Genomic DNA, 27,513 nt, shown 5'->3' with positions numbered 1-27,513 from the left:
TAGCACTCATGGCTTTTTTCTAAATAGCACAAAAGACAAATCTGACAGCAAGAAGAACTTCACTTTACATTGTAACTATTACCCAAGGTGACAAGACTGTATCTTTATGATATCTCATAATTCAGGAAAGGCTGATTCTGTGGTGATTTCAACATCTGTTCACCACAAGCTAGAGACCGTACTGAAAGATTTATGATGCTTTAGAATTTATTTCCAAGTAAAGGCTAGGCTTCTGCTTTCTTTGGCAGTACTGGGGTTTAACTCAGAGCCTTATACTTGCTAGGCAAATGCTCTACCACTTGAGCCATGCACTCAGCCCTTAGGTTTCTGTTTTCAATCATTACTCTGATGAAATAAAATTATTTAAGTGGATTTTATTCATTTAATTTTCTGTCAGGTACTATGTTCATAAAGTGATTCAGTTTTACCTTAATTCATTTGTAATTCTTAAGGGACTAGCTCTAAAGTACCGATACTCACCCTGACGTGCCCTTCGTATGCTGTTCCTACTCCTTTCTGTGGATCCATGCCCAGGGGACCTCTGGTCTGCTCAGGAGGAACAGGACAGGCAGCTGGAGCTTTGTTTACACAAGTTATGTGACACGAGAATCCACATGCTTTTGGAGGGAAAGACACAACGTTGGATAAAAATTCATTTCAACAACAACAAAATTCACGGGCACATCTGCATGCATAGGGCTGTTGGAGGAATGCTTATTTTCACCTCATTTTAAACAACTGTTCATCATTCAAATGCATTCATTTCACTAAGAAATAGTAAATATCTTCTATTATTTGTAATGTTACTGCTGTCTGTTAACATTGGTGATCAAAGTGAGAAGCAAATGAATTTAAAAAATCTAACTCCGGAAATAAAATGGCCGACATAACCATGTACTTCCTAAAGAACTCCTTCGTTTATCTTACTCCTGGTGCTCCAGCCCATGCATCTGCAGTTCTCTCCAGCTTGGAGCCCGACTGCTGCATGGGCCCTACATGAAGCTCTCACGAGGATCCCTGATGAGCATCAAGTCACACTTGGCAAGTTCTGCCAATCTTCTTGAAAGTGAGGTTTTTCACTAACTAAAAAGGTATAAACGAATGGTACAAATTTGGAGTCCTAGTATTGTCTATCCTTAAATTACTACTAGGACAGAGTTAACTGCTGATCATTCAAACTTTCTATGACAGCATAAGAAAGGTGCAGTCATCATCCCAGATGATGAGCTCAGATGTATGGCTCAGAGCCTGTACACTACCACAGTACTGCCATAATCCCTCTGTTCTCACACAGAAAGCTTGAGTCTAAGACAAGATGAACAATAAAAATATACTGGGGTTTCACTGAAACTTGGTTAGGTAAAAATTAAAGATTAAAATACTTAAAAAGACTTGTTGGCAGGGCTCACGGACTGAGGTTGTAATTCCTACTCCAAATGCAGATCTGAACAGTACTAGGGAAAGAGAGGAACCAAAGGGACATCACTGTGACAACATATACACATGGGGAAATGGATTATATGTCACCAGTGGGTATTACAAAGCCAAACCAACACAGAAGCAGTATGGTCTGGTACTGATTGTCAAAAGTTATTCAAACTCAATTTACTTTTACATGGAGTGTCTCACAAATTATAATCTGTTTTATCAATAAGGAAAAATCTCACCTACAAAAGGCAGTGGAAGTAACAAAATAAATACCTATTTTGGATCTAAATCCAATCAACCAGGGAGAAATAAAAATGGTAGGAATCTCTAGAGACTGCAATATTTCAAAAGCCTGTTGGACCAGGGCTGGGTAATCTAATGTGTCCCCATGGCTTTATAAGGTAGGCTCAGAGGGTATGAAGACAATATAGGTACAATCTCATGACATAAAATTCCAGAAAGTTAAGAGAATTTGGGAAGAGCTGAAAAATCCCTGCTGTGGGATTGTGAGTCATTCTGATGCATCAAAGATGAGCAGGGATCTAAAGCCAGGTGGATGCCCAGGATTCTTTCTGCTTCACAGATTGTAAAGTGGCTTTCAAAGGACTGGTTAAGGTCCAAGATGAGACAAGCTAGAAAGCTGTTCAAATTCTCTCCTTGTTTGGCTTCAGCTACACCTTCACGATCCATGATACAGGCTATTTCTTCTCAGATTACTTAGCTACTCAATTCTGTCCTCCCCTTGGCTCTGCTCCCCAGGCCTCCGTCACTGCACTGGCTCTTTTCAAACAGGTGCTTTCTTGGTAGTGCCACTTACACTCATGGCTTAATGCATTCAAATCTTTGAAATCTCTACTTTTTCACCCTGGCTACTTCCTTTGGTTCTAACACAAGTATCTAATAGATTAGTTAATAAAATGCAATCTATATCTTCCACTTCAGTTGTGAGAACTAACCAAACATAAGGTGAATTTCTTTAGGATCTACTCACTTTCTTCCTCCTTGAAGAAGTCAACTAGACTAGTGCAAGTATGTTATAGAGAGAACATGTGCATCTGAGAGGAGTGACAACATTCCTTTTAAAGTCCCTACCAACAGTAAGGGCAGAAGAATAAAGAAACGGAAACTAGTATTACAATTTGAATTAGCAACTGTTTCCTTGTCCTTTTCATAAGATACACCAGTAAGTCAAATATCAGGTGGTTTTGTAATGGCAAATCTCATTTTATAACAAAGTCGTATTTCTAAAGTCCCAATGTATCTCATTATACTTTAAGGCATAACCCCTGATCTTTCCCCCTCATCTCTGAAAGAGAGCTCTGTGACAGTAGATCTGTCTTTCCCACCCTCCCCCTGTACCCAGTACCACAAGTTCAGAGCAAGCACCTGCTGCAAACCTAAGGCAGATGAAATCAACAGATGGGCAGGGGAAACTTCTGCTATTCCCACTAGGAATAAACCCTCTTGAGGCAGAGGGACATACATTTGTTACCTGCCTACTTTTCAATTATAATTTCTCTAATAAGACCCTTAACTCTCATATCTTCTGTTATGTAGGTTAATGGTTTGGGGATGAAAAAGCCACCCAAATAATGAAACAATATATCTCCCTGAAAAAAGTTTCCAGTGAACAACTGTCAAGTTTCTCAAGCATTTGACAGACTTTGGCAAGGTGCTCGGTTTATTGGCTACATTCTTGTTATCCAGGGAAAAGCAAATGACTAAGTGAGACAAACAAAATATATCAGATGTCTCTTAAGGAGAATAAAGTCGGTTACGTGTTAGGGCCAATGAAGCAGTGTGTGTTCTCCTTGTCCTCACCTTCACAGGAGCAGCCCTGTCTTACCAAGCCCACCATCAGAGACGTGCACTGCTGGCACTTGGTGGGAATGGCAAAGGACTTCACGAAGAACTGGTGAGTCTTGCGCTGCAAAACAAGCCCACAACATAGACAGGGATTAGAGTTTTGCCTAGCGCTGGTCCTGGGCCCACACCCACACAATGAGTTCTAAACAGGAGAGCTGAGCTTTCCACTCCTGGCGTCTTTGTACAGCTTCCACTCTCTCAGCACTTTCATTAGGCAACACTGAGCTGGACTAGGCTAAAATGACGTGACAAGTCACATGATAATTACTTCTGAAAGCCCTGGTAAAGAGCACAGAGAAGACTAACTAGCTTTCTGGCCTTTGCTCACAAATCTTGGCTTCGGCATTTCAACAAATTGTGAAATTACTCTTTAATGAAGAGTTAAGTAAAAATTTTGCATAGTTACATCTGTACAAATAAGATAGTTTTAATATGCTGTACACCTTCTTAGGAAGAAGAGTTATGTAAAACTGTGATTTCTACTATAAATCATTTATTTTATTTTGTGGGAGTAAGAACAAATAACATGCTACAGAAATCTGTCTCCTCCCATAAAAAGAGGCAGTGTTACCTCAAGCAGATAAAGAAACACACATTAGTCCCAAGACGGGGGCAGCCCGAATTTCTCATTGAAAACCTAGCAGTTAAGACCTCTCTGCCTTGATTTATGTACATGTGGTAAGTCAATGTGGACTACCTTTTTAGAATTCTCTTTTCTTTTTCAAATCACCTCTTAACATGTTTTAATAACAGATAAATTACAATAATTCCTCTACACCATTATGTGAACTCAGGAGCAAATTACTTAAGCCCTCTGTGATTACTTTCCTCATCTATAAGATAGGGTCAATAATAGTATCTATTTCCTGTGGTAAATGAGTTTACATATAAAATGTTTATAAATATTTGCATAATGTTTATAAAAATTTATATTTATACTATTTTCTATTATTTTACAAATATTTGTATATGTATAATTATAAATGAAGCCTTTCAAACAACGCCTAGCACGTAGTAAGCACTCAATAACATTTCTTCTTCCTTTCTCTCTCCTTCCCTCTCTTCCTCCCATCCTTTTTTCTTTCTTTTTCCCTCCATTTCTCTCTTCCCCCCTTCCTCCCTCCCTTCCTCCTCATTTCTCCCTCCCACCATGGTCCTCCCTCCCCTCTTCTCTCTTCCTTTTCTTGGTGGTACTGGGTTTTGAACTCAAGGCCTTGTGCTTGTTAGGCAGGCACTGTACACTTGAGCCCGTCCCCAGTCCTTTTTGCTTTGGTTAGTTTTTGAGATTGAGCCTCGCTTTTTGTCCAGACTGTTAAATGTGAAGCAGTTACTAAGCAGACTTTAATTTCAATTGAGGGTAACATTATATGAAGCTCTAAAACTAAAGTTAAAAAAATAAATTCTGCTCTCAACTGGGATATGACTTAAACACCACATAAGAAGTTTAAAAAAATCAAGAGGAGAACAGATTATCTTTTTACAAAGAATGACCTGACTGCTGCTGTTAGTCAGAGAATAGAATAAGATTGTCAAACTTAAAGTGGTCATCACCATATGGCCCAACCTGGCAGCATTCTATTCTAGAAGTTCTTCAGACCCTTGGTCAGTTTCCAACAGCACCAAGATATGAATGTTTTCTGTGCAGAACACAGACTGCTTTCTGATCCCCTAGTACCTGTGAATGCCTCCAAAGTGCTACCAACCAACAGGTGCAACCTGCCTGGATTTTATCCACACCATCTCTATTAGTGGAATTCATACCCTTGAGAAAACAGACACTTTTCTTATGTAAGTGAAGGCACTTGTAAAAAACACATGAAATTTGTGTTAGTATTAGCTGTACAAAGGGGTTCCACTGTGGTATTTCCATCCACAGATCTGCTATACTTGCATCAAATGCACACCCTCTTACTTTTCTCCCCTTTCCCTTTTACGATTTTGATGGACCTCATCTCATCATTCTATCTTCAGTGCTTGTGTGTGAAGCACTTAGACCACACTCACCCTCTTCACCCTCTCCTGTCTCTCCTCACTTCTGCTGTTCCCCTCCAAACACTCATCAATTTAACACTGCTGTTCTGTTTTGTTTTTTTAAAGATCTGGATTTCACATATGAGAGAGAACATGCAATATTTGTCTTTCTTAGTCTGACTAATTTTGACTTTAACAGGATGATTTCCAGTACTACTGAGTGCAAACAACACATTTTCATACTTCTTCTGGCTGAATAGTACTCCACTGTGTGTATGTGTATTTCTCTCTCTCTCTCTCTCTCTCTCTCTACCTGTATCTACCTACATCAATCTATATATACCACACATCATCTATGCATGAGTTCATGGTCACTAAGGCTAACACTATAGTTTGGAGTTTATTAGAACATAACTTTATTACAATGTAAGTTTTGAAGCATTTCCAAATTTGAATTTCACTGTTGCTTGATGTGACATCCCCTTTCTCATTTCCTTCATTCTCTGTTATGTTTGTTGTTTATGTTTCAACATTTAAATCAAACCGATGCATGCATACAGCTGAAAAGTGATAGCATTATAGCACTTTTACAAAATCAGAAATGGCTCTATGCCCCTCTTCCTAGAGGCTCTCCCTGCCCCTTCCCCTCCCTCCCCTTTTCTCCTCCCCTCCCCCTTCCCTCCATTTCTAGCACTGGGGTTTGAGCTCAGAGCCTCATGCTTGCTAGGCAGGTGCTCTACCATCTGAGCCACTCTGCCAGCCCTTATCATTTACCTTAACTTTCATATTTTTCATCATCTTCCAACTCAGTAACTTGCTTTTCTAACTGTATCTATGCTTCTCATTCAATACTAAAGCCATCTATAAAGTTATTTTCTTCAGCAGTTATATTTTTATGTCAAATATTTTCAATTCATTTTTTCCTCATAATTGCTTTATCTATTTTAGGATCTTTATCATGCATATTTTAGGTCCATGTACACTTCCTATTTATATATTATATTATGCCTTCTCTTATTATGTGGTTGATCCAAGGTTTGTGTCCTGGGAGGCACATCATTTCACTTTTCCAATGTCCAGAATTTCTTTATAGGAACTTGAGATAATCTTAATGTTGTACGATAAATAATCCTCTAGTCATGGTTATTTTGAATAGAATGGGGGAAAATGGGGGAGAGAGCCACCTGAGCTTTTCACCAACACCTCCCTTTTTAGGGGTCTGTTTAACCTTAGTCTCAGATCCTTCCACAAGTGGCCTCAACTTGCTGCCTCTTCAGGAACCATAAAACAGGCACTGGAAGGAGCTCCACTCCTCCAAAGACTCAACACACTGACTGTAAAAGAGAACAGTGTGCACTCTTTCTACCTTTCTCAGTGGTGATTATCTCCATGAAAACAGAATTGATTTTCTTTCCAGGATTTTATTATGTAACTTTGAAAAAATTAGTTTCAAAACTCACAGCAAATATAAAAAATATATGAAATTCATTCTTCTCTCTCTCTCTCTCTCTCTCTCTAATATACTGTGCTTATAAGCAGATTGAGTACCTTAGGTGGGAAGCCAGTTGAACCAGGGCATCCCTTCTTCCTTAAGGTGGGTGTGTGAACTGGAAGTGGAGCAGAGTCTGCGATCTGAATCCGGGCAGAAAAGGGGATAAGAGTCACGAAACACGTGTTTACTTCAAACAAGCTAGAAAAAACCAAAGTAAGAAAGCCACACAAAACACCACTGACATCAAAGTTGCCACAGTACTGGTAATTTAAATTTCAGTCTGCAATATTTACAAATGAAATATTTGTTCAGTTAGTAAAAAATTATTTCTATCTGGAAATTTAAAAATAAAAAATTTGGAGAAGAAAATCCACAGAGGAAAACAAACCATAGCACATAACCTACATAAAAATGAGGATATCAGTTTTCATACTCATCTGAATTTGCCATGTTGATCCTAAAAGGTATCTGAGATTTCAGCATGCTTGCTAATAAAACATCTGCAAGATTCTTTTTGACTACTTGCCTTCCACATTTTATAATACACACTATACATGCGGAATACAATTCTGTTGATTTAAGTAGAGATTAGTGGGATTTTTTTTTTTGCAGAAATTAATTTTCAAATAAGGAAGTTAAACTACTTAATATACTGGAATTGTGAACTTAACAAAAGTTTGTTACAAACTTGCACCTATCTGCATTGGCAGGCAAAATGGATACCATTTCATGGAATATTACTGTGAGACATTATTTTGAGTGAAAGAACCATGATTTTATTGGGTATAATTGTGAAGGGTGGGAAAGACATTTTGCTAAGTTAGCAAAGTATTAAAAAAAAAACATGAAGAATAACTTCCTTTTAGGATACTAAGCATGCAAGTAAGAAAAACAGGCATTTCTTGCTAAGGTGACAGAAAATTCTAGAATACTAAGAGAAAAATGAGTGGTCCTTCTTTGTCTTTGTTATTATATAAGCTCTAAAAATAGACAGTCTGATATACCCTATCGCCTTGAAATGAAATTCAGTTGAGTTTCTCTGGGTTTTCTGTGGATTGTAGGTTTAGCTTGAATTTAAACTTTAATTCTGAATAGACTGAAAAAGTCTGAACCCAATTTATAATTTAACATTTGAGAAAACAAATACAAAAGAGAGGAACACTGAAAACATATGTTTAAGTTAATGAAAAACAATTACTACAAACTGTAATTAGAATTTTAAAGACAGTCCAAGAGAAGTGAATCAATATTGTGAAAATGACTGTATTACCAAAAGCAATCTACATGTTCAATGCAATCTCCATCAAAATTCTAATGACACTTATCACAGAGATTGAAAAATCAACTCTAAAGTTCACATGGAAGCACAAAAGATCACGAATAGCCAAGGAAATACTGAGCAAAAAGAGCAATGATGGAAATATCATAATATCCAACTTCAAACTATACTACAGAACCATAGCAATAAAAACAGCATGGCACTGGCACAAAAGCAGACATGAAGACCAGTGGAACAGAATAGAGGACCCAGATATGAATCCATGCAGCTACACCCACCTGATTTTTGACAAAGGCATGCAAAGTATATGATGGAGAAAACACAGCCTCTTCAACAAATGTTGCTGAGAAAACTGGGTATCTGCATGCAGAAGACTGAAACTAGATCCATGTCTTTCACCCTGTATAAGTATCAACCCAAAGAAGATGAAGGACTTTAGTATCAGGTTTGAAACCTTGAAACAACTATAGGAAAGAGTAGGAAATACACTCGAACATATAGGGATAGGTAATGACTTCCTAAATAGAACTCCAGTGGCTCAGCAAATGAGAGAAAGAATGAACAAATGGGACTGCATTAAACTAAAAAGCTTCTGCACAGCAAAAGAAACAGTCACTAAACTTAAGAGACTGCTTACAGAATAGAAGAAAATCTCTGCCAGCTACTCATCTGATAAGGGACTAATATCCAGAATCTATAGGGAGCTAAAAAAATTCAACCCCAAAGAATCAACATCCCAATGAAGAAATGGGTACATGAATTGAATAGGGAATTTTCAAAGGAGGAGATATAAATGGCTAATAAATACATGAAGAAGTGCTCAAATTTCCTGGCCATAAAAGAAATGTACATCAAAACTATACTAAGATTTCATGTTTTCCCAGTTAGAATGGCTATCTTCAAGAACACAAACAGCAACAAATGTTGGCAAGGATGCAGTGAAATAGGAACCCTTATACACTATTGGTGGGAATGTAAATTAATACAACTATTATGGAAAATGGTATGGAGATCCCTTAAAAAACTAAAAATAGAAATGCCATATGATCCAGTGATACTGTTCCTCACCATATACCTGAAGGAATGTAAGTTAGGACACAACAGACACTTGCAAACTGATGTTTACTGCAGAACTGGTCATAATAGCCAAGCTATGAAAACAACCCAGACACTCTACAACTGATGAATGGATTAAGAAAATATGGAACGCACACACACACACACACACACACACACACACAATGGAGTTTTATTCAGCTATAATAAAGAAATGAAACCCATGTGGTTTGAAAATAAATGGATACAAATGGAGGACACGATGTTAAGTGAAGTAAGCCAGGCTCAGAAAGACAAAGGCCACATGTTTTCTCTCAAATATGGAAGATAGATCCAAAAGATAAATGTATACACAAAAACAACCATGACCACATACAAACTCAGATGTAGACCATGCTATAATGGTGGAACTACGCTATGGAACTCAGGGAAGGAGGGAAAGGAAAAGAGAACGATAGAGACAAAAATATTGAAATGCAGGACCTATCTGCAGTTAGAGGACGTAACAATATATATGAAAGCTGCTGAAAAATGGGGGGTGTGAGGGGTAAGGGAGAGGAATGGAAGGGGCCAGACTGGCCAAAGTAAAGTAGACTCACAGCAGGAATGGGGGAGTACTTGTGGGAGGGGAGGGTGAATGAGGTGATGAAGGTGAGGGAAGATACACAAAATAGAACAATGGATCCTCTTGCAATTGCTTTAAGCAGGGCAGGGAGAGAACGATAGAGACAACAATGTTGAAATGCAGTACTTATCTGCAGTTAAAGGACATAACAATATATACTGAAAGCTGGTGAAAAACAGGGGGTGGAGAGATTCAGATAAAGTCAAAAGTACATGGATCACTGCCCAGTAATTCCACGTCTATGCATACATGCTACGCAAACTGCACTTCTGCAAAAGCAGATAGATACGAGGATGTTCACTTCAATACTAATCATGGTAATAAAGATGGGAAGCCACCTAAATAGCCAACAACAGAACAGGTAAGTTGTGCATTTTCATACCCTGAAACACTATGCAGCAGTTACCATGAGCCAAATGGACCTGTGCGGTGTGAATACACCTCAAAAACATACTTATGAAGGAAAAAGTTCTACAAGGATACAGGTTACATAGTGCAAAACGTGTGTGTGTGTAAAGCAGGAGAATGTATTGAGATAGAAAAGGAGCAAAGAGTAAATCTCCCAGAGCTCGGAGAGGTCCCAAGAGAGGGTGTCCTAGTGCAAATTTTAGATACATGACAAACATTACTACAGATTACTTATAGACACAAATGAAATAAACATGCAAAACAAAGTAAGGGAGGATGCACACCAGCTTCAGGATATTTAGATCTGGGAAAGAAGAGAGGGGAATGGTATAGGGGAGGATGTTTCACTGTTTCTGGGATATACTCTTTCTAAAATACTTTGGGTTGAGTGCCATTGGCTCAAAGCTGTAATCCTAGCTACTTGGGAGGATGATATCAGGAGGATCATGTTTTAAGGCCAGCTCAGGCAAACAGTTTGGCAAACAGTTCAAGAGACCCATCTCCAAAATATCCAAAGCAAAACAGACTGGAGGTGTGGCTCAAGTGATAAAGTGCCTGCTTTGCAAGTGCAAAGTCTTGAGTTCAAATCCCAGTCCTACTAAAAACAAACAAACAAAAAAACCCACCTAAAAACAAAAATACTCTAGAAAATGAGGCAAAATGTTTGTATGTGCTAAATTTGTGGTTGATGGGTACATGGGTGCCTATTATGCATATGCTTGAAATATTTTATCATTAAAATAAAATTACACTAACCCCAAATATGGTAACAGTAGTCACTAAGAAACCAGAGGGTCTCAGTAACTAAAGCAATCCAAGGGCCCAACACAGGGCTGGGAATGAAGCCAGAGCCGCAGCTCACACCTCACCTGAGACAGTCTCACAGATGGACCAAGGGATTCCGGGGATGAGAAGCAGAGAGGCTCTGCCTGAACAGGGCAGGGTGCACTTGTACAAGATGGTCTCTGGTGAGAAAACTGGCTGACAGATTGTTTAAAGCCACTGACCGACATGGATTATAATATAGCATTTTATACTAAAGGGTATGACTCAGCAGTCCGAATAAAATATACAGTTGCCAGCAGTTTAGTTTTGTTTTGGAGAGAGGGTCTTGTTATCTCTAAGCTGTACTTATGAAGCAACAGATTAGTTGTATCATGGCGCATTACAATGAGCAGAAGAACTCAAATATGAGGATGGCCTCGTGCTTACTGAGCATGTGTCTTCTGTTCTACGCACTCTCTAGAGACTACCCATTTTTGTGAAGGTAGAATGCTATCTTAGGTGATTTCTGGGGATAATTTTCTACCTATTTCCTATCCTTATCTATACTACCATTTAAATATCACAACCTCCAAAAATTATAACTTATTCCCCAAACTGGCTCAGCTTCACTAGAGGTGAAGGTCAGGTGGGCCCTGTCCATGCTCGGGTTCTAGATATGTGTTAGAATCAGTCAGGAAAAGCAAAACCCAAGGAACCACGCTGAAACACTGCTCGGGTCTTAGCAAGTTCCTGTCAGGCACGGTCCTCACAGCAGCACTTGAGAAGAGGAGAGCAAAGTTAATTAGAACATGCGTAACGGGGATGTTTCACTACACAAAAGCACAACCACTAGCTCAGTGCCAACAAGGCCAAGGTGACACAGTTAAGAAAAGGCTCCGGATTCTTGCTGCGAGCACTGGTCTCCACTGCGTGGTCTATGCTCCATGAAGAACCTTCCTATTTCAAAAGACAAATCCTTTGTGTGAGACAAATGCAGAATACTCAAATTGCCTTCATCACCTTCAATTAAACTCATTCCTAGTAAACTTGAAAATTTACTCAATGGGCACACTTTAGAAGACCACTCATGCTAAATTTTAGCCTATAGGATTTTTGCTTTCTAAAGTACTTGGCTTAAAAGGGTGCAACTGAGTATAAGGGCTGCTGTTGCAAAAGGGAGTAACCAGCACAGAGCTGGTGTTAGTTTCTTTTACTTTCAGTTAACACCTAGTAAAAGGCCAAGTTTTATTTTTGTCAAGGGCAAATTATGTCTACTCTGCAGGATACATCTCTGTTAAGTACTCTGATCTAATAGGGGTTTACAGCCCAAACAGTAACTTCAAAAAGCAGGTTGCACACCTCTCCATCTAACCCAGAGCCGGATGTTAAAATCTACCAGGGTATTTCATGACCCTATGAAAATGTGATGCTGTGATAGTGGGATGCAGGAGGAAAAACCCACTATCCATGTACTACATGAATTACTGCCTGAGCAAGAACTCTTGAGGCTTCTGACACACACGTTACACATCAAGACTTCTGTCATATACTAACTCTTTTCCTCCTAGCTAGTTTTTGGTTTATTATTTGTCTTGGCAGCACTGGGGTTTGAACTCAGGCCTTGGCCTTCCAAGGCAGGCGCTTTACCACTGGACCCACAGTCATAACCCTTTTTGGTTTAGTTATTTTTCAGCTAGCATCTCAAATTTTTGGCTAGGGCCAGCTTCAGACTGCAATCCTCCTAAAATAGCCACCCAAGTAGCTGGGATTACAGACATGAGCCACCAAGTCCAGCCTGCCTACTTTTCACTCATCAATAAAAATGAAAGAAAACAACAAGACTGAGGATAGATCTAAACATGGTTTTCTTAGCTGCATGAGGTAAAATGTGGCAACATTCAAAAGTATGAAATACTTAGAAAGATAAAGCAAAATTTTTTTTCAGATTAAAAATTGAGTTAGTTTTCTTTAAAAAAGTAAAAATGAGTACATATGTTGGAGTAATATTTTGACATGGCAGTAAGTGAGCATATTAAAAAGTTGAACTATGCCATTTACAAGGATAGTCTGATTTTTGAAAAAAAAGACCCTCCAGAAATACATAATTAAAGTTCTAAAATTACTACTTTACTTTCAGAAGTGTGTTTCTCATAAAGACTAGGAATAAAGCTTGGTAAAAAGAGAGTGAACTCAGGACAAAAAGGTTCAGCATCAAACTTTAAAAAACTTCTTGGTCTTGTAAAAGACTAATGGAAGCAAACAGCTAATGCCATTGGTAGAGCTCCCTTCTGGATCACTGCCAGAGTGAAAAGCGTCTCCAGAATGAACAGCATCTCCAGAATGAAGTGTCTCAAATGTGGTTAACAATCCAAGTAAAAAAAACCAATGCCATATATTTTCTTCTCCAAAGCTTTCTCTGTCACTGACAGGACTACAGCTGTCAAGATGTTACTAATTTTGACTATAAACTAGATGATGGTCATGTATTTGTAGTTAAGAGCTTATTCTAACCATTAAAAAGCAATGAATTAAATTACGCTTTCTAACTGTTCACTGTTACAGACTAGAACTTGAAGATGCCTAAAACTAAGTTTAAAGATTAGTGGTTAATGATTGAGCTACAGCAAGGCAGCAAAGCAACTGATTAGCAACACAAAATATTCCAACACTTTAACAGCAAATGGTATTATATCTAACCTATGCCAGTTAAGATTCTCTATCGTAAGGAAAATTCCATCATGAAAAGTGCAGCAATAAGTATAAGCAATTAACTGAATTAATGCAGCAAAGCTAGTAAGTATGATCTGCATAAAAGCAGAGATATGCTAATTGGATTTATGATTACAGTAAGAATGTCAAAAGAGAAAATAGTTAAAAGCAATAGATAGCTAATATTTATTGGACAGTATCTACCTACATACGCACATATACATATGCTCATACACACACACACACACACACACACACACACACACACACACACACACACACACACACACACTAGGGCTTTAACTCAGGGCCTTGCACTTGTGAGACAGATGCTCTATCACTTGAGACACTCTCCTAGCCCAGACAGTACATTTTTACATTGTCCAAAAAAAGATCTTGGAAACAAATATTAACTGAACAGTGTAAACAATTCATTCAGTATTTCTAAGCTGCAATCCACTGAGAGAAATAAGGGATATTCTTACATAAACGCATTTTTTCTACTTCTTGTTAACTGATTTTTTCCCCTAAGTGATCATGAGTTATTCTCATGATTGGGGCATTTGACTCTACTGTAGACCACTGTCACTTTTACTTAATGCTCTACTATTTTTTTAAAAAAGGCAGAAAAGTTGAGTGTTAGGGTTATTGTCCACTATGCATAATATTGTCATGCAAAAAAATCCAGTGTTCCCAGAATCTGTCAAGATTTTTCTGATAAACGATGCTCACAGTACAGTTTTAGAGCAGTACAGCATAATGGAAAAGATTTTGTCCCTCTCTGTCTGTTTTCTCTCCAGGAACAGGTAATAATCTGATTTTTAGGTGACCCACTTATCTGAACTCCTCAACTGATGCAGCACATTCTTCCTATAAATAATAAAAATAACTAAATACTACTCGCTTTGAATATCCAAATAACTAGCGATTTGTACAAGTAGCAGCATTCTAGTGTGAGGTCTTGTCTTTAAGTACAGCGTACCAGGGTTTGGTATGGATGACAAATGGTCAGTGTCATAGAAAGTTTGTATCTAACATGTCATTTGTATTGGCAAACAGAAAATTCTTAAGTTGATAGAAAAAAAATCACCTTTTATCATCTTTCTTCTTTTAGCTAGACACATTTTGGAAATAAAGGGAGAGGTAATCTAATGTTTTGTATTCAGAACACTTAAAATCTCAAACCTTTAGTGAAATAATTATTTTCTGTTGATTGGGCTTATGACAAAACCCCTAGTAATGTATAAACACTGTATCATTTGGAAAAATGGTAAATATAATATTTTGTTATCCCATAACAAGTCATAATGACAAATTACTAAAAGTTATGACTAATAAGTGTAACCTTACTAGTTAGCATTTCTCTTTATGGAAATTTCGCCTGAAATTATTTTCACTATACTGACTTGAATGAGAATTAACAAATGTTCTAAGAAAACCTAACAGAGAGCTAAGCCACATGTTGGCTACTTGTGATCTGTGCTTGGGACTCCAAAGGTGCAATCCGCAGAGACATTCAGTGATTTTCAGTATTCATGGGAGATACGGAACTCTCCCAACCATGTGTACTCAGACAATAATGACACTCTTTGTAACAAATTTTCTCATGTTTAATTAAATAACACCACTTATAAAGAATGTAAGTATTCAAACTGGAAAGGAGGCTTAATAGTCTAAAGTTAGAATATGGCAAACATGTACTATACCTCATCATTTCCATGACATTTCACAGGATTTTAAGTTTGGTAAAGCATGTTTACTTATACCATGAAATCATACTCCACTGTTAGATTCCAGGCCACTGTCAGGAATGGGACTGTTTGCGTCCTACTGAAATTCTATGCTGCATCCAGGGACCACTGAGGTCCCTCAGCGTGCCTTGAGATGCTCTATTTAACTGCTGAGTCACTCATGGTTCTTCAGTCACCTCCACGGACACTGCCACTCGTCCTTTTCATTGGCTGACTTTCTGTTTGTCAGATAGTTAGCCCACAAAAAGTCAGAGGATATCAGGAAAGCAGATAGGCAAAACTATAAAATACGCTTTAAAAATCACATGTAATTTTAAGTTCATAGGTTCTGGTTGATTGTGGTTTGTTAATATCATACAGAATAAAGATAGAGAATTAAGAATGGGAAGCTTATAAAATCTATCTTCCTTAAAAATGTTTCCTTATTTCATGATTCACAGAAATGTTCTAGGCTGCCAAGTCCTTCCACCCCAAAGTCTGTATGATTAATGATGTAACAAATCTACAATGAAATTAATCAGAAAAACAAAGCCTCTCTGGACTCAACCTTATTCAAAACTAAGCAGTCATACATGTATTCAACACAGGCTGACGATTTGGACCTAATACAAATGGGCACACAGTGTTCTGGTCTTTCCTCTTAGAGTCCATAAATAGCTAAATATACTCAGATTAACTTGCTATATGCAAAAATCACAGGTTGGGTATGGTGGCTCACATCAGCAATCCTAGCTCCTTGAGAGGCAGAGATTGGGAGGGCTGTAGTTCAAGGCCAGCCCAGACAAAAAGTTCATGAGATTCCATCTCAACAAACAAGCTGAGAATGGTGGTGCATGTCCTGCGTGTCTGTGATCCCAGCTGGGTAGGAGGCATAGGTAGCAGGAGGATCACAGTCCAGGCCAGCCTGGCAAAAACACGAGGCCTGATCTGAAAAATAACTAAAGCACAAAAGGTCTGGGGCTGTGGCTCAAGTTGTAGAGTGCCTGACCAGCAAACCTAAAGCCCCAAGTTCAAACCCCAGTACTTCTAAAATACAACAACAAAAAATATCAAATGGTTTTTAACTCCCTACAAATCTCAAACAATGAATCTTTCCATAGACCTCAAAAAAGTGGTGTTGGCTGAGTTCCTAGTTCCAGTGGACACAGCACTGACTCTGAGCTGCTCATTCGTTACTGAACAGTCATCTCAAAGCCTATGTGGTGCTACTGTGATTCCTATTTGATTGACAACAGACACTCTGTCCTTCAGAAAGAGCACAGGCATCCACGAGCCACCCCCTTCCATGCCCTCCATAGAAGCTAGAGAATGACCTCATCTGACCTCATACATAGCTTTCTGCTCTATGGACTCGGGACTTGACTATGAAGCCGAGTCCGAGTCAGAACTTTGTATATGCTGACTTTCCTTTTTAGTGCTACTATTTTACATAGAACATGAAAGTCCAAGGAAACAGTATCAGTCAGTCCTTCCCTCCTCTTCTGGGGAGTGTGTGTGGGTGTGTAGGGGGAGAAGGGACAGAGATGTTCCAACGGAAGCTGGTTTAGGAAAATGTGGGACCTTTCTACATATAGATTCCCCACTCAGAGTCTTGCAGGATGGTGTAGTGGCTCAAGTGGTGAAGCTCCTGCATAGCAAGTGCAAGGCCCTGAGTTCAAACCCCAGTACTGTCAAAAAGAAACAGCAGAGCAAGATGCCTTAGTTTGTTAATAACATACATATAAAGAATGCTACAGAAAATTTTTAATCTTGGAATTATCTTAGCACATAAAGAATTTACTATGAACATTATTTCCTTAAATGTATGCATATGAGACACAAAGCGGTCCTTGAACTACGTCAAAAAACCTCTCAAGCTTAGTCTAGAATTGACTTATATAAACTACAATTAGCAAGGTCTATAATTTGTCCCAAATCTTTTTAGAATTTTGCACAATAAAGTTTTCTTTCTACATAACTAAAATCTCTAAGATGTGTCTACACATTTGCTCACATTAGATTCTCATTTATAAACTCATTTACTTTGCACTCAATTAATGTAGCAAGCATACTTTACCTCCAATCAAGACAAAAGGTATCTGATTATTTTAGTAGTTTGGTTATAGAAATTTACATGAAGAACATTCCTAAAGCTTTTCGGCCAAAGGCAAAACAGGGAAATGGAAAGACAGGGCAGCAGAGCAGCAGCACGTAGCATGCAGCCGGGGAGCGACACACCACACAGTCACAGCCTCAGAGCCACAGCAAGGGCAGAGACAGGCAAGAGGCGTGACAGCACACCGTGCATAGAGTCTTACACGTCTGCCTTTGCTAGCTGGAGTACAGGACGGGGAGTGCTTCAACAGAAAGAGAACACTGTTGTTACAGATATTCACAGAGAAGGTGCCAGGCTCCCGTACCCACACACAAGTATATACAATTACAAACAAAGCCATTGTTGGGACAGATTGGAAGTACACATATTTTCAGTAAAAACTCTAGAGTAAGCCAGTGAAAGAACAGTTGCTCACACCAGGTGTAAAGTTGATAACGCTGTTACTGCCCAGTGACCCATAGAGTAACGAATCGTTGATTGATGGATACTTCTTTTCTAGAAAGGCTGGCAGAGGTAAACTGAAAGGATCTATATGATTCTGATTTAGTGTTGGCAAGCATTTCACAACATGTAATTAACTAGCTTGCTTTGCATATTTACCAACCAAATTCCTATTCTTTTTAAAGATGGCTCTTTAAATGGTTAACAGCTAAATTAGGAATTCATTAGTATTGACAATGGAGTAAAACCAAAAAAAGCTACATCAACAATACTGTCCATCCTCATTAGGCTTTAAGCTCACCCATGAGTGGCCTTTACCTTTCTGACATTCCAGAAGTAATTGAGAAAAAGTAAGAATTATCTTACAAGTTTATGAAACCCTGTGATGCTCAAAAGCAGTAGAGCCTCACAAATGTGAACCACATCTTTTTAAGCAACTTCCTATAGTCAGTGCATCCTAACATTTACTGGGCATATGCCACACCTCAGGACTATGCAGGCTTCACAAGGGACTGAACAGTAAATAAGGTACACCAGCTCACAGCCTGTGGAGAAAACACCATGCTTGCAACAGTGTGACAAAAGTGATTGCAGAGATGCACACACAGCCTCCTTGGGAACCTATAGGAGAGGAGCATAAGATTTCCATGGGGTCCCCTAGGAGGGAATTTAGAGATAGGACCCACAGGAGTTAGAGGATTTCTGAGAAAAGTGGAAGGTTCAAGGATGAGAAATATCATTCAGTATGATGAGTCCAACTGTTACAGTAACTGGCAGACGGGGAAATAGGAATTATTACAGAAAACTAGAATGGACACTGTTAGAAGACCTGTGAATTTCTAAACTAGTTTTTGTTTCCTGGTCTGGCTGGTTACAGAGGTTGAAGTATCAAGACAAGGGCCTCTCCTTCACTTGTTGCCCACCCCCCACCCCCACCCCCACCCCCCACCCCCACCCCCCACCCCCCACCCCCAGCAACTGAACAACCAAACATAAACAAATTAACTCCCAGCCCTTCTTCCAGCTACCAATTATTCTCACTTCTTCCTTAATAATTACAATAGTTTACATTTGTTGTGTGCAGAGTGTAAACAGGCACTTTCCATGGATGAATTCTCTTCTCATAGAAATCCCAATAAGGTAGATCCCATGGTCCCCATTTTACTTTAAAACAAAAACCTCATGTTAAAATTGGTAAGTGGTAGAGCTTAGAACTCAAGTCTCCTCAATCAGATCCAGACTTTCCAAGTGGTCAGCAGTTTTTAGCCTCCCAGACTACTTCTCAGTATACCATCAGTGATTTCTGCTCCTATCACTCTAGTACCAGAGTTCCAATTCCCCACTGCTGAGCCCTTCCTCCTGACAGCCCTCTACCCCTACCACTTTCCTTGTGCTACAGTCTTCTTGCTGGGCCTCACATTTGCAATCAGCACTGATCACTCTCAACCCTCTACTACCACTGCATACACTTCCTGAAGCTTCTGCTGCATTTCTCTGTCTGCGGGACATGGCCATATGGATGTCCTGCAGGTATTTCAAAAGTAACTTGTCAGAAGTGGAGCTGTCATCTTTCCCTCAGTTAAATCCTTTAATAATTATTAAATCTATGCTCCATAATCCAGAGTATAACAGATTCTGGCCCTTACCTACACTTCAAACTCACTTCTCATCAGTCACTCCCTTGTCCTTTTTGCTCTCAGCAAATTGAATTAAAATCTCTTCTTCTGGTCTCCCCACCCAACCCTCCTCCTAATAGTCTGACCTGTGATGATTCGGCTCTGCAAAACTGTCCTAGGCCCTTTTAGTCACAGCTCTCTCTCCTCTAACCTCTAATACCCTTTATTACTATAAGCTCTGCATGTTTTGTAACTGTGTATGCATCTGTCTTTTCTACTACACTGTTAGAGTCTTAAGGACAAGAAATACCACATTATGTATGACTAAAGGCTGTAAATGTAGAAATTTTTAATACATATTGAATGGACCCTTCTGGACCCCCACAGTACCTGTGTTAGGAAAGGGGTGTGGCGCCCCTTTCCACCTCGTGTACTTCACAATCAGGGAATAATTGTTTTCTAATAATAAAATAAGCATCTTGAGGTCTAGTACTACATCTGATTTATCTTTGTATCCACCACTACACATGTAAAAACTGCTAAAATGTTTACCATAAAGAAACCTTTGTTTTTAGGGATGCCTATTTTCTATACTGGAATCTGGAATATGCTAATTATGAAAAAGAGAATGACTATCTCAAGGTATAACTACACTAACAACAAGTTCAAATGACTCTCAAAATTACCTTTGAGTAAGGAGGACAAGAATTTGCTAAGCTGGTGTTGTATAAAGCTAATAATGTTAAATCACCATGGCAGTAACTTCTTACCTAAAGTCCTCAACAGAAAAGAGGTAATCATACTTCTTCCTGAACTACACTTAGAGGAAAACAGCCCCACTCTCACCACCCATACATAGCCACAACCATGGTTTTGTATATACACTGAAATGGATCATGGCAAACAGTGCAAATCACTATTGCGTCTTAATGTGTGTGATGTACCACCTTAAAATGTGTTTTGCATCTGGGTCTATGAACTGCCACCGGAACTTTAAGGCTGAGTACAGAGGTGTGCTTACACAGCAGAAGCAGTCTGTAATCACTGTGTGTCCAGGGGCACACAATTTGATTAAGAACTTGAAGTGTCAGTTAATAAACTACAGAGGCCTTATTTAACACAATGCTAAAGAAGTAAGGGGTGTACTGTATAGCCATTGTTTCTCTCTAGATTGCCTAAATATACCATATCAGACATAATATATGATAAAATACAAACATATGCAATGTAATACACAGATTGAGCATCCCTAATCTGAAAATCTGAAACTTCTGAGAGGATTACGAATTCTGGATCTTCAGGTTAGGGATACTTGAAAAGTCTATGTGAATATTCCACAATCCAAAAACAAAAACAAAAACCCTCAGAAACCTGAAGCACCTGTGGTCCCAAAGTACTCTGGGTGAGGGATGCTGAACATGTGTTGTCTACGTCAGGGAAGGACTACCTAAGACAATATTCAGATATGTGAGCTCCTCAAGTGGGGTTATGATGAGTGTGTGCACAGATGCTCTAAAGATAGAAACAAAGGAAATTCAGGAATGCCATTAAAGTTTCTTAGAAGGAGCTAGTCTAGATTTTGGATATAGAATTAAGGAAATCTTCATAATCAATGCTTTTAAATTGTCTTCTACTGATTCTCATAGCTGATCAGCCTTCCCCAGTACAGGCAGAAGAGCTATGTGGCCAAGTCTCAGACCCCGTGACTGGTGAGGAGAGGATGTGAAGGAAGCAGGGAGAACAATCTTAAAAATCAACAGATGAAGGAAGGGAGGCATCTTTGTAAGATTTTATATGAGGTTAAAGCCAAGCCCAGAGCTTGGCCTGGTCAAACTACTTGTTTCTCTTACTTGTCAGAATATGTGAAAGGAAAGCTAGAAGAGGTAGACCAGATGACTGGACTATAGAACACTCTCTCTTCCAGGTCTAACCTTTATGTGCCAGAACTTTAATTTCAACCTTCTCTTAATTCCTACACTAGCAAGTTGAGCACATTCCCACTGGCCAGGCAAGTGGACAATTTCCAGTTTTGTGAACTGGGACCAAATGAACAGATACAGAATTGTAATCTAACAGAACTTAAAACTTACCTCACACACACACACAAATATAAAGAGCAAGGAGATAACTGATATGACTGTAGTTAGTATTATCTTTAATACAGTTAGGTTAAAGATGTTTTTTAGTTCAGCTGAAAAGAAGACACTGAACAGAGCCGAGTAGGAAGTGACTGTGAGTTTGGTCTGGTGATCCCCTATCTGTTACTACAGGGATAGGGGAGAGAAATAAGGAAATCCAAGTCATTGAGCTCCACCTGTCCTCACCCTGATGGTTACAGAGAGGATGAGACTGTGCTTAGTGTGTACTAACCAGAGGCAGTTCAGGACTGGGCACAGGGCACAGAGTTGAGGAAAAAGATGAGGGCAGAGGAGACATTAATTTCCATTAGCAGAAGGGATCCTGGTACCTATTTGTTCTACTTCTTTCTTAATATGGGAATGCCTTACTCCACAGATCCCACTTCAAAGTGGTCTTAATTTCTTTTAAAATCAACTCATCCCCTCTTATCTGTCCTAACAAATACTATGCATAATCCTTTATTGTCAACTTTCCTTTTCCCCCAAAGATTAAGAACCCTAAAAAGTCACTCTTACTAATAACAGATAGACCTATCCACTCTTACAAAGGGAAGGTGTTGATCAACAATGGTTAAAACCACTGACTGGACTAAATCTTTTGTACGGTTCCTTTTGCTCTTAAAAGTCTATGACTACACACAGGAAAAGTTCACATGCCTACATCCTCTTAACTTACAGAAACAGAGTGTCAGGTATGCATTCTGCTTTGCTTGGTTCCTCTCTCACATTCCTGAGGGGAAGGAAGTGACTGGTGTCATGTATACTCTTTCCCTTCTGCCAAGGCTATTCTTTTTTTTATTTATTTATTATTCATATGTGCATACAATGCTTGGGTCATTTCTCCCCCCTGCCCCCACCCCCTCCCTTACCACCCACACCCCCCTCCCTCTTCCCTCACCCACTCGATACCCGGCAGAAACTATTTTGCCCTTATCTCTAATTTTGTTGAAGAGGGAGTACAAGCAGTAATAGGAAGGAACAAGGGTTTTTGCTGGTTGAGATAAGGATAGCTATACAGGGAGTTGACTCACATTAATTTCCTGTGCATGTGTGTTACCTTCTAGGTTAATTCTTTTTGATCTAACCTTTTCTCTAGTTCCTGGTCCCCTTCTCCTATTGGCCTCAGTTGCTTTTAAGGTATCTGCTTTAGTTTCTCTGCATTGAGGGCAACAAATGCTAGCTAATTTTTTAGGTGTCTTACCTATCCTCACACCTCCCTTGTGTGCTCTCGCTTTTATCATGTGCTCAAAGTCCAATCCCATTGCTGTGTTTGCCCTTGATCTAATGTCCGCATATGAGGGAGAACACAGGATTTTTGGTGTGTTGGGCCAGGCTAACCTCACTCAGAATGACGTTCTCCAATTCGATCCATTTACCAGCTAATGATAACATTTCATTCTTCTTCATGGCTGCATAAAATTCCATTGTGTATAGATACCACATTTTCTTGATCCATTCGTTAGTAGTGGGGCATCTTGTCAAGGCTATTCTTAACACACAGGAGTTGACCACACAGTGTGACTTAAAAGGAAGGCATCCCGTTCTGAATATCTTCCCATATTGCCCCCAAATTCCAATATTCATATGAATTTTGAATAGGCAAAACATTAATAGGCAAAAAATGCTTAGGAAAAATTAAGGATAGGAGGGTGAGTATATATACCATTTTAGTAAAGGAATAATATTTTTAACAGGCCTGCACAAGAAGACAAAGGAGAGAAGCAAAAGGGAATTCTGAAGGAGGAATGCAGTAGTGGCAAGCTCTGAGAAATTTGAGGGCAGCACAAGGACACATGCATGATGTGCGGGCACTGAGAGAAACCTGACTTGCGCAGTTTTGATTAATATAAGCCTTACTCGCTTCTATATCTACAAGTTCCAGCTGTGATTAGATTTTAGCTCTTCAACATAGTCTTTTCTGGAGCAATGAGACAGAAGAAAGGAAAGAATGGCCAGAAGATGGAACTAGGGGGTAAGCTGAGCATTGGAACCTGCTTATTACAGGGGACCACACAAGAATCATGCCCAAAGACACAACCAGATTTGCACAAACAGTAACCAAGACTTGATTGTCCCTTAAAAACCTAAATGCCGTACAGAACGGAGCTACAGAACTTGAGTTTTGGCAAAGACTGACTACTGTTCAGCACATCATTCTAGCATAACTTTGAGGATGAAATGAATGAACGGGTAATTCTGGGAAGGGTGGTCATAGTTCTGAAAAGAAACTGGAGGTTTTTGCCATGAAATACAAATTAAGAACAGAGAATGGTTTTTTGTTTTTACATAGTACTTGTGCTGGCCTTCCCTCTGACAGGTAAGTTATTTCAAATGGTAATGGGATTTGATAATTCCAGAGGAAAGTACTGCAGCTCATACTGTTGGTGGTGAAGAGCTAAGAAAGCATTTAAGTGAAACTGAGTTTATGGACAAGAAAGGAAGCTAAAGAAACAGAAGGGAAGGAGGGGAACCAGCTTATTAAGAAGATAATACCAGTCGTTGAAAGCATTGTATACATTGTTTCTTTACATTTTAGGATATTAATATTATTTGTTGGTCATGGGGTTTGAGCTCAGGCAGGCTTTCTACCACTTGAGCCACACCTCCAATCCTTTGTGCTCTGGTTGTCTTGGAGATAGGGTCTCGCTTTTTGCTCAGGCTGACACAGACCCCAAGATCCTCCTATTTTTGGATGACAAGTGAGAGCCACCATGCCCAGCTTTTTTCCTGTTGAGATGGGGGCTCTTGAATTTATTTATTTATTTTTGCCTGGACTAATCTAAAAGCACTATCCTCCCAATCTCAGCCACCCAAGTAGCTAGAATTATAGGTGAGAGACACCAGCCCCTGGCTTAGTACTATTATTACATGTTTTGTGAGATGTGCAGACTCAGGCATGGCAAGGTTGGCTAGTTTCCTCCAGACTATGCTTGTAGGAAGAGGACCAGGCAGAGTTGGAGCCAGCTTATGTGTCTCACCATCAGTGGGAGGATCGAGTTTCAGAACCACAACTTTTAAGAGTGGAGTATGAATCAAAGCTTTGGCAGCTTAGCTCAAGTCCTTTTCAGCAAGGCCTGAGAGCTCCTCCGCACCGTCATAAAGTTTAGGTGTTTGTTGGAGCTGAGCTTGTGCTGCAGACAGTAAAGGGTAAGAACAAGAAGGCAGGAAGGAGTGGGGCTGGCAGAGCAACCTCTGTGCAGAGGGGCTCTTGATTTGCAAATGCAGACTGCTCCTGCATTCTGCCATCACTTTATGGGAGGGAAGAGGATGGGCGAGAGTGTTGGAAAGAAATGCACACATGGCTTCTGTGTGAAGAGCTAGCTCAAGCACGCAAGCTTCCTTGCCGCCCTCTGATGTGCACAGCATCTGTAAGGAAGCGCCATTTCTTACACTGAGCAGACTGCAGCATGTGATGCCATGAACGCCACAACTAGCCAGAAAAATTCTCTCAGGAATAGGAGACAGTTCCTACCTATTTTGAATGGGAATATGTGTGCTTTGGTGTGAATATTTTAAACATACTAAACTCACTTTTTTGTTCAATAATTTGAAAAAAAAAAAATCTTTTTTTTTTGTCAATACTGGGGGTTTGAATTCATGGCCTCACACTCACTAGGCAGGTGCTCTACCACTTGAGCCACTCCACCAGCCCAAATTTGAAAAAATTGTTATCAAGAAGTTTCTTTAGTGGAAAATTACGCTAAATTCTCTTCTGAATATAATGCTCTATTTATCGAATCACTGGAAATAAATATTTAAGAATTTCTCTGGTTTTATTAAAAGTTTGTGCACAATATTTGCATCTGCACATTTCATTTCTCATTTCTGAAAGCCTGAGTGTTGAACAGGATAGACAATGCTGTCTGACAAGGATCACTGTGTCACTAGTGTGTGAGGGAAAGAATAAATGTGGCAGGTAGTGTAAAGGAACGAAAGACCATACACGCAGTTGGAACTTCTGAATTACTCATGGCATAGAGATAACGCAGGAGGGGAGATGATAATGCAGCCAATTTCAGGGCACACAGCTCACGTGCACTAGTCACTTTCCACATTAGAGAGTCTGTCAGCATTAAAAATCAATTTTTACTCTCGTTGTGTCACGAGGCTTATTTTCAACCAAAATAAAAACTAAAAGTGTGGAAAAGAAAAGGGGAAAGTAAAATAGAAACCATTGTGAAAAATAAGAATGAGCAATTATTTATATACATAGTAATACTCATTAAATAAGCATGCTAGTCTTTAGAATTCTTGCAAAGAATGGAAACACAGAGATTCTCTGATGGCCAAAGTATTTTTCAAAGTATATTTTTTTGCTGTCTTATAATGACAATCCACTACATTTAAGAAAGAAGCATTTTGGCCCACAGTTAAATTTCCAAGTGATATTTCTGAAACTGACTGCATTACTAGCAAATTCTTCAAATCAATTCACCAATCTCTTACTGAACAGGATGCATTGGTTTGAAAATCAAAAACTTACGTCATCCAAAAAATCAATCAGTGAGGATGAGGAAGAAGAAAAGGAATCCTATTTAACGAATTCAGCAATAAAAAAAATAGAAAATATGGATGAAGCAATTTAATAAGAACAAATAATAAATCAAAAATTTTGTAAAACAATTGAAAGGCAAATGACATTAATTCAAATAAATAAATGGGAAAAAGCAGTCACTGTCATTGTTCTCCAGGAACTGAGCTTACTTTTTAAAGAGTCACTTTTTCCTTTGTCCAAAGCAAGAAAATATAATTTGGACACTGAATTAAAGCATTAGTAAAATGGAGCTCATGAGAAGTCATTGGTAATCAAGTCAGATGTGTGCACACATGAGAATCACCAGCAAGAGTCAGTAAAACTGGGCTTGCTCTCCCATGGGAACATGAGCTCTCTATAACAAAGGGGCTCTCTATATTTGGACATACTGCTGTCTCCAGCGCTTAGAATGCACCTTGCACACAGATATGTGATTCTTACTTGCTGAATAAAGACATAATCACCAACTTAAATTTTCAGAGACAAAAATTTACTTTATAACATGGCATTGATATTTTTTCAGGAAAAATTTTAAATAATAAGGTAAGATATAACAAAGTGTTAATTACATAATTACTGTAAAATCTGCCCAACAGAGTCTACGCAGAACTTTTTTTCAAAAAGCATTCTCGGTGTATACTTTTAAGAAAATGAATCAATTTGGTACAGGAACCAGCAATAATGCCATTGTGAACTTTGATATTTTTACTTTTTTTGTATTTTGTTTATACTGTGGCTCTATGCTTTGGAGCAAAAAAAAAAGGAGTATCAAAATGATATCAGAACTTGGGATCTGCTCTGCTTTACTGCTGCTTAGAGGAGCTGAAACTGCTTTAAAATCTTACAATGCCTTTCTTCTCTCAACCTTCCCTAGATGTTCTGCTCAATGCAAGTGTGATAATACTTTGTCTAAAAATGCAGAATGTAGGCCTTGCTATCACTGCTTTTACTTATGTTAAGATTCTGGCTCCTCCTATGTGGATGCAGTAAAAACCATTTTATTCCAAGTAAAATTTAAATCTCAAAGTGAATTTTAAACTGACCACAGAGGGTATCTGGAAAGCTTAATACTTACTTCAAATTGATCCAGAGCATCGGTAGGCGTATTCAAAAATGCCAAGAAAGAATGCTGTGAGTCTTGGTGCTCTATACCTAGAAGACAGCAGCAACTTTTTTAAACTAGAGCAGATTAAAACTGATGTCTGTGGGTAACCTTTCCTGTCTCAATCTATTAGAGATCCATAAACTACTGTGCTTCAAAGTTGATCTCTATTGTTAACTATACAAAGTTAAAAAACCAAAATACATTAGGTGTTTCCCAGGCTTGATACATTGTATC

General features: G+C 39.0%; 1 protein-coding gene across 18 annotated transcripts in view; it reads right to left on the bottom strand.

Moving 5' to 3' along the window:
- Positions 1-27,513, bottom strand: part of Cdc42bpa (CDC42 binding protein kinase alpha) — a 226,305-nt gene that overhangs the window by 30,987 nt on the left and 167,805 nt on the right. For 6 of the 18 annotated variants that reach the window (XM_074048826.1, XM_074048831.1, XM_074048819.1 and 3 more), the window contains 6 exons: positions 27,250-27,326; positions 26,124-26,171; positions 17,648-17,686; positions 6,814-6,897; positions 3,250-3,355; positions 481-617 (listed from right to left, as the gene is read on the bottom strand). In XM_074048826.1, coding sequence (XP_073904927.1) covers positions 481-617; positions 3,250-3,355; positions 6,814-6,897; positions 17,648-17,686; positions 26,124-26,171; positions 27,250-27,326 — 491 coding nt within the window. Of the gene's footprint in view, positions 1-480; positions 618-3,249; positions 3,356-6,813; positions 6,898-17,647; positions 17,687-26,123; positions 26,174-27,249; positions 27,327-27,513 lie in introns of all 18 variants that reach the window. The other 12 variants (XM_074048829.1, XM_020170257.2, XM_074048827.1 and 9 more) reach the window with 6 other exon arrangements.

The sequence above is a fragment of the Castor canadensis genome, chromosome 11, assembly GCF_047511655.1.
Source record: "Castor canadensis chromosome 11, mCasCan1.hap1v2, whole genome shotgun sequence".
NCBI lineage: Eukaryota > Metazoa > Chordata > Mammalia > Rodentia > Castoridae > Castor > Castor canadensis.
Note: the sequence above shows the minus strand (reverse complement) of the source record. Positions and strands in the feature narration are given on the sequence as shown.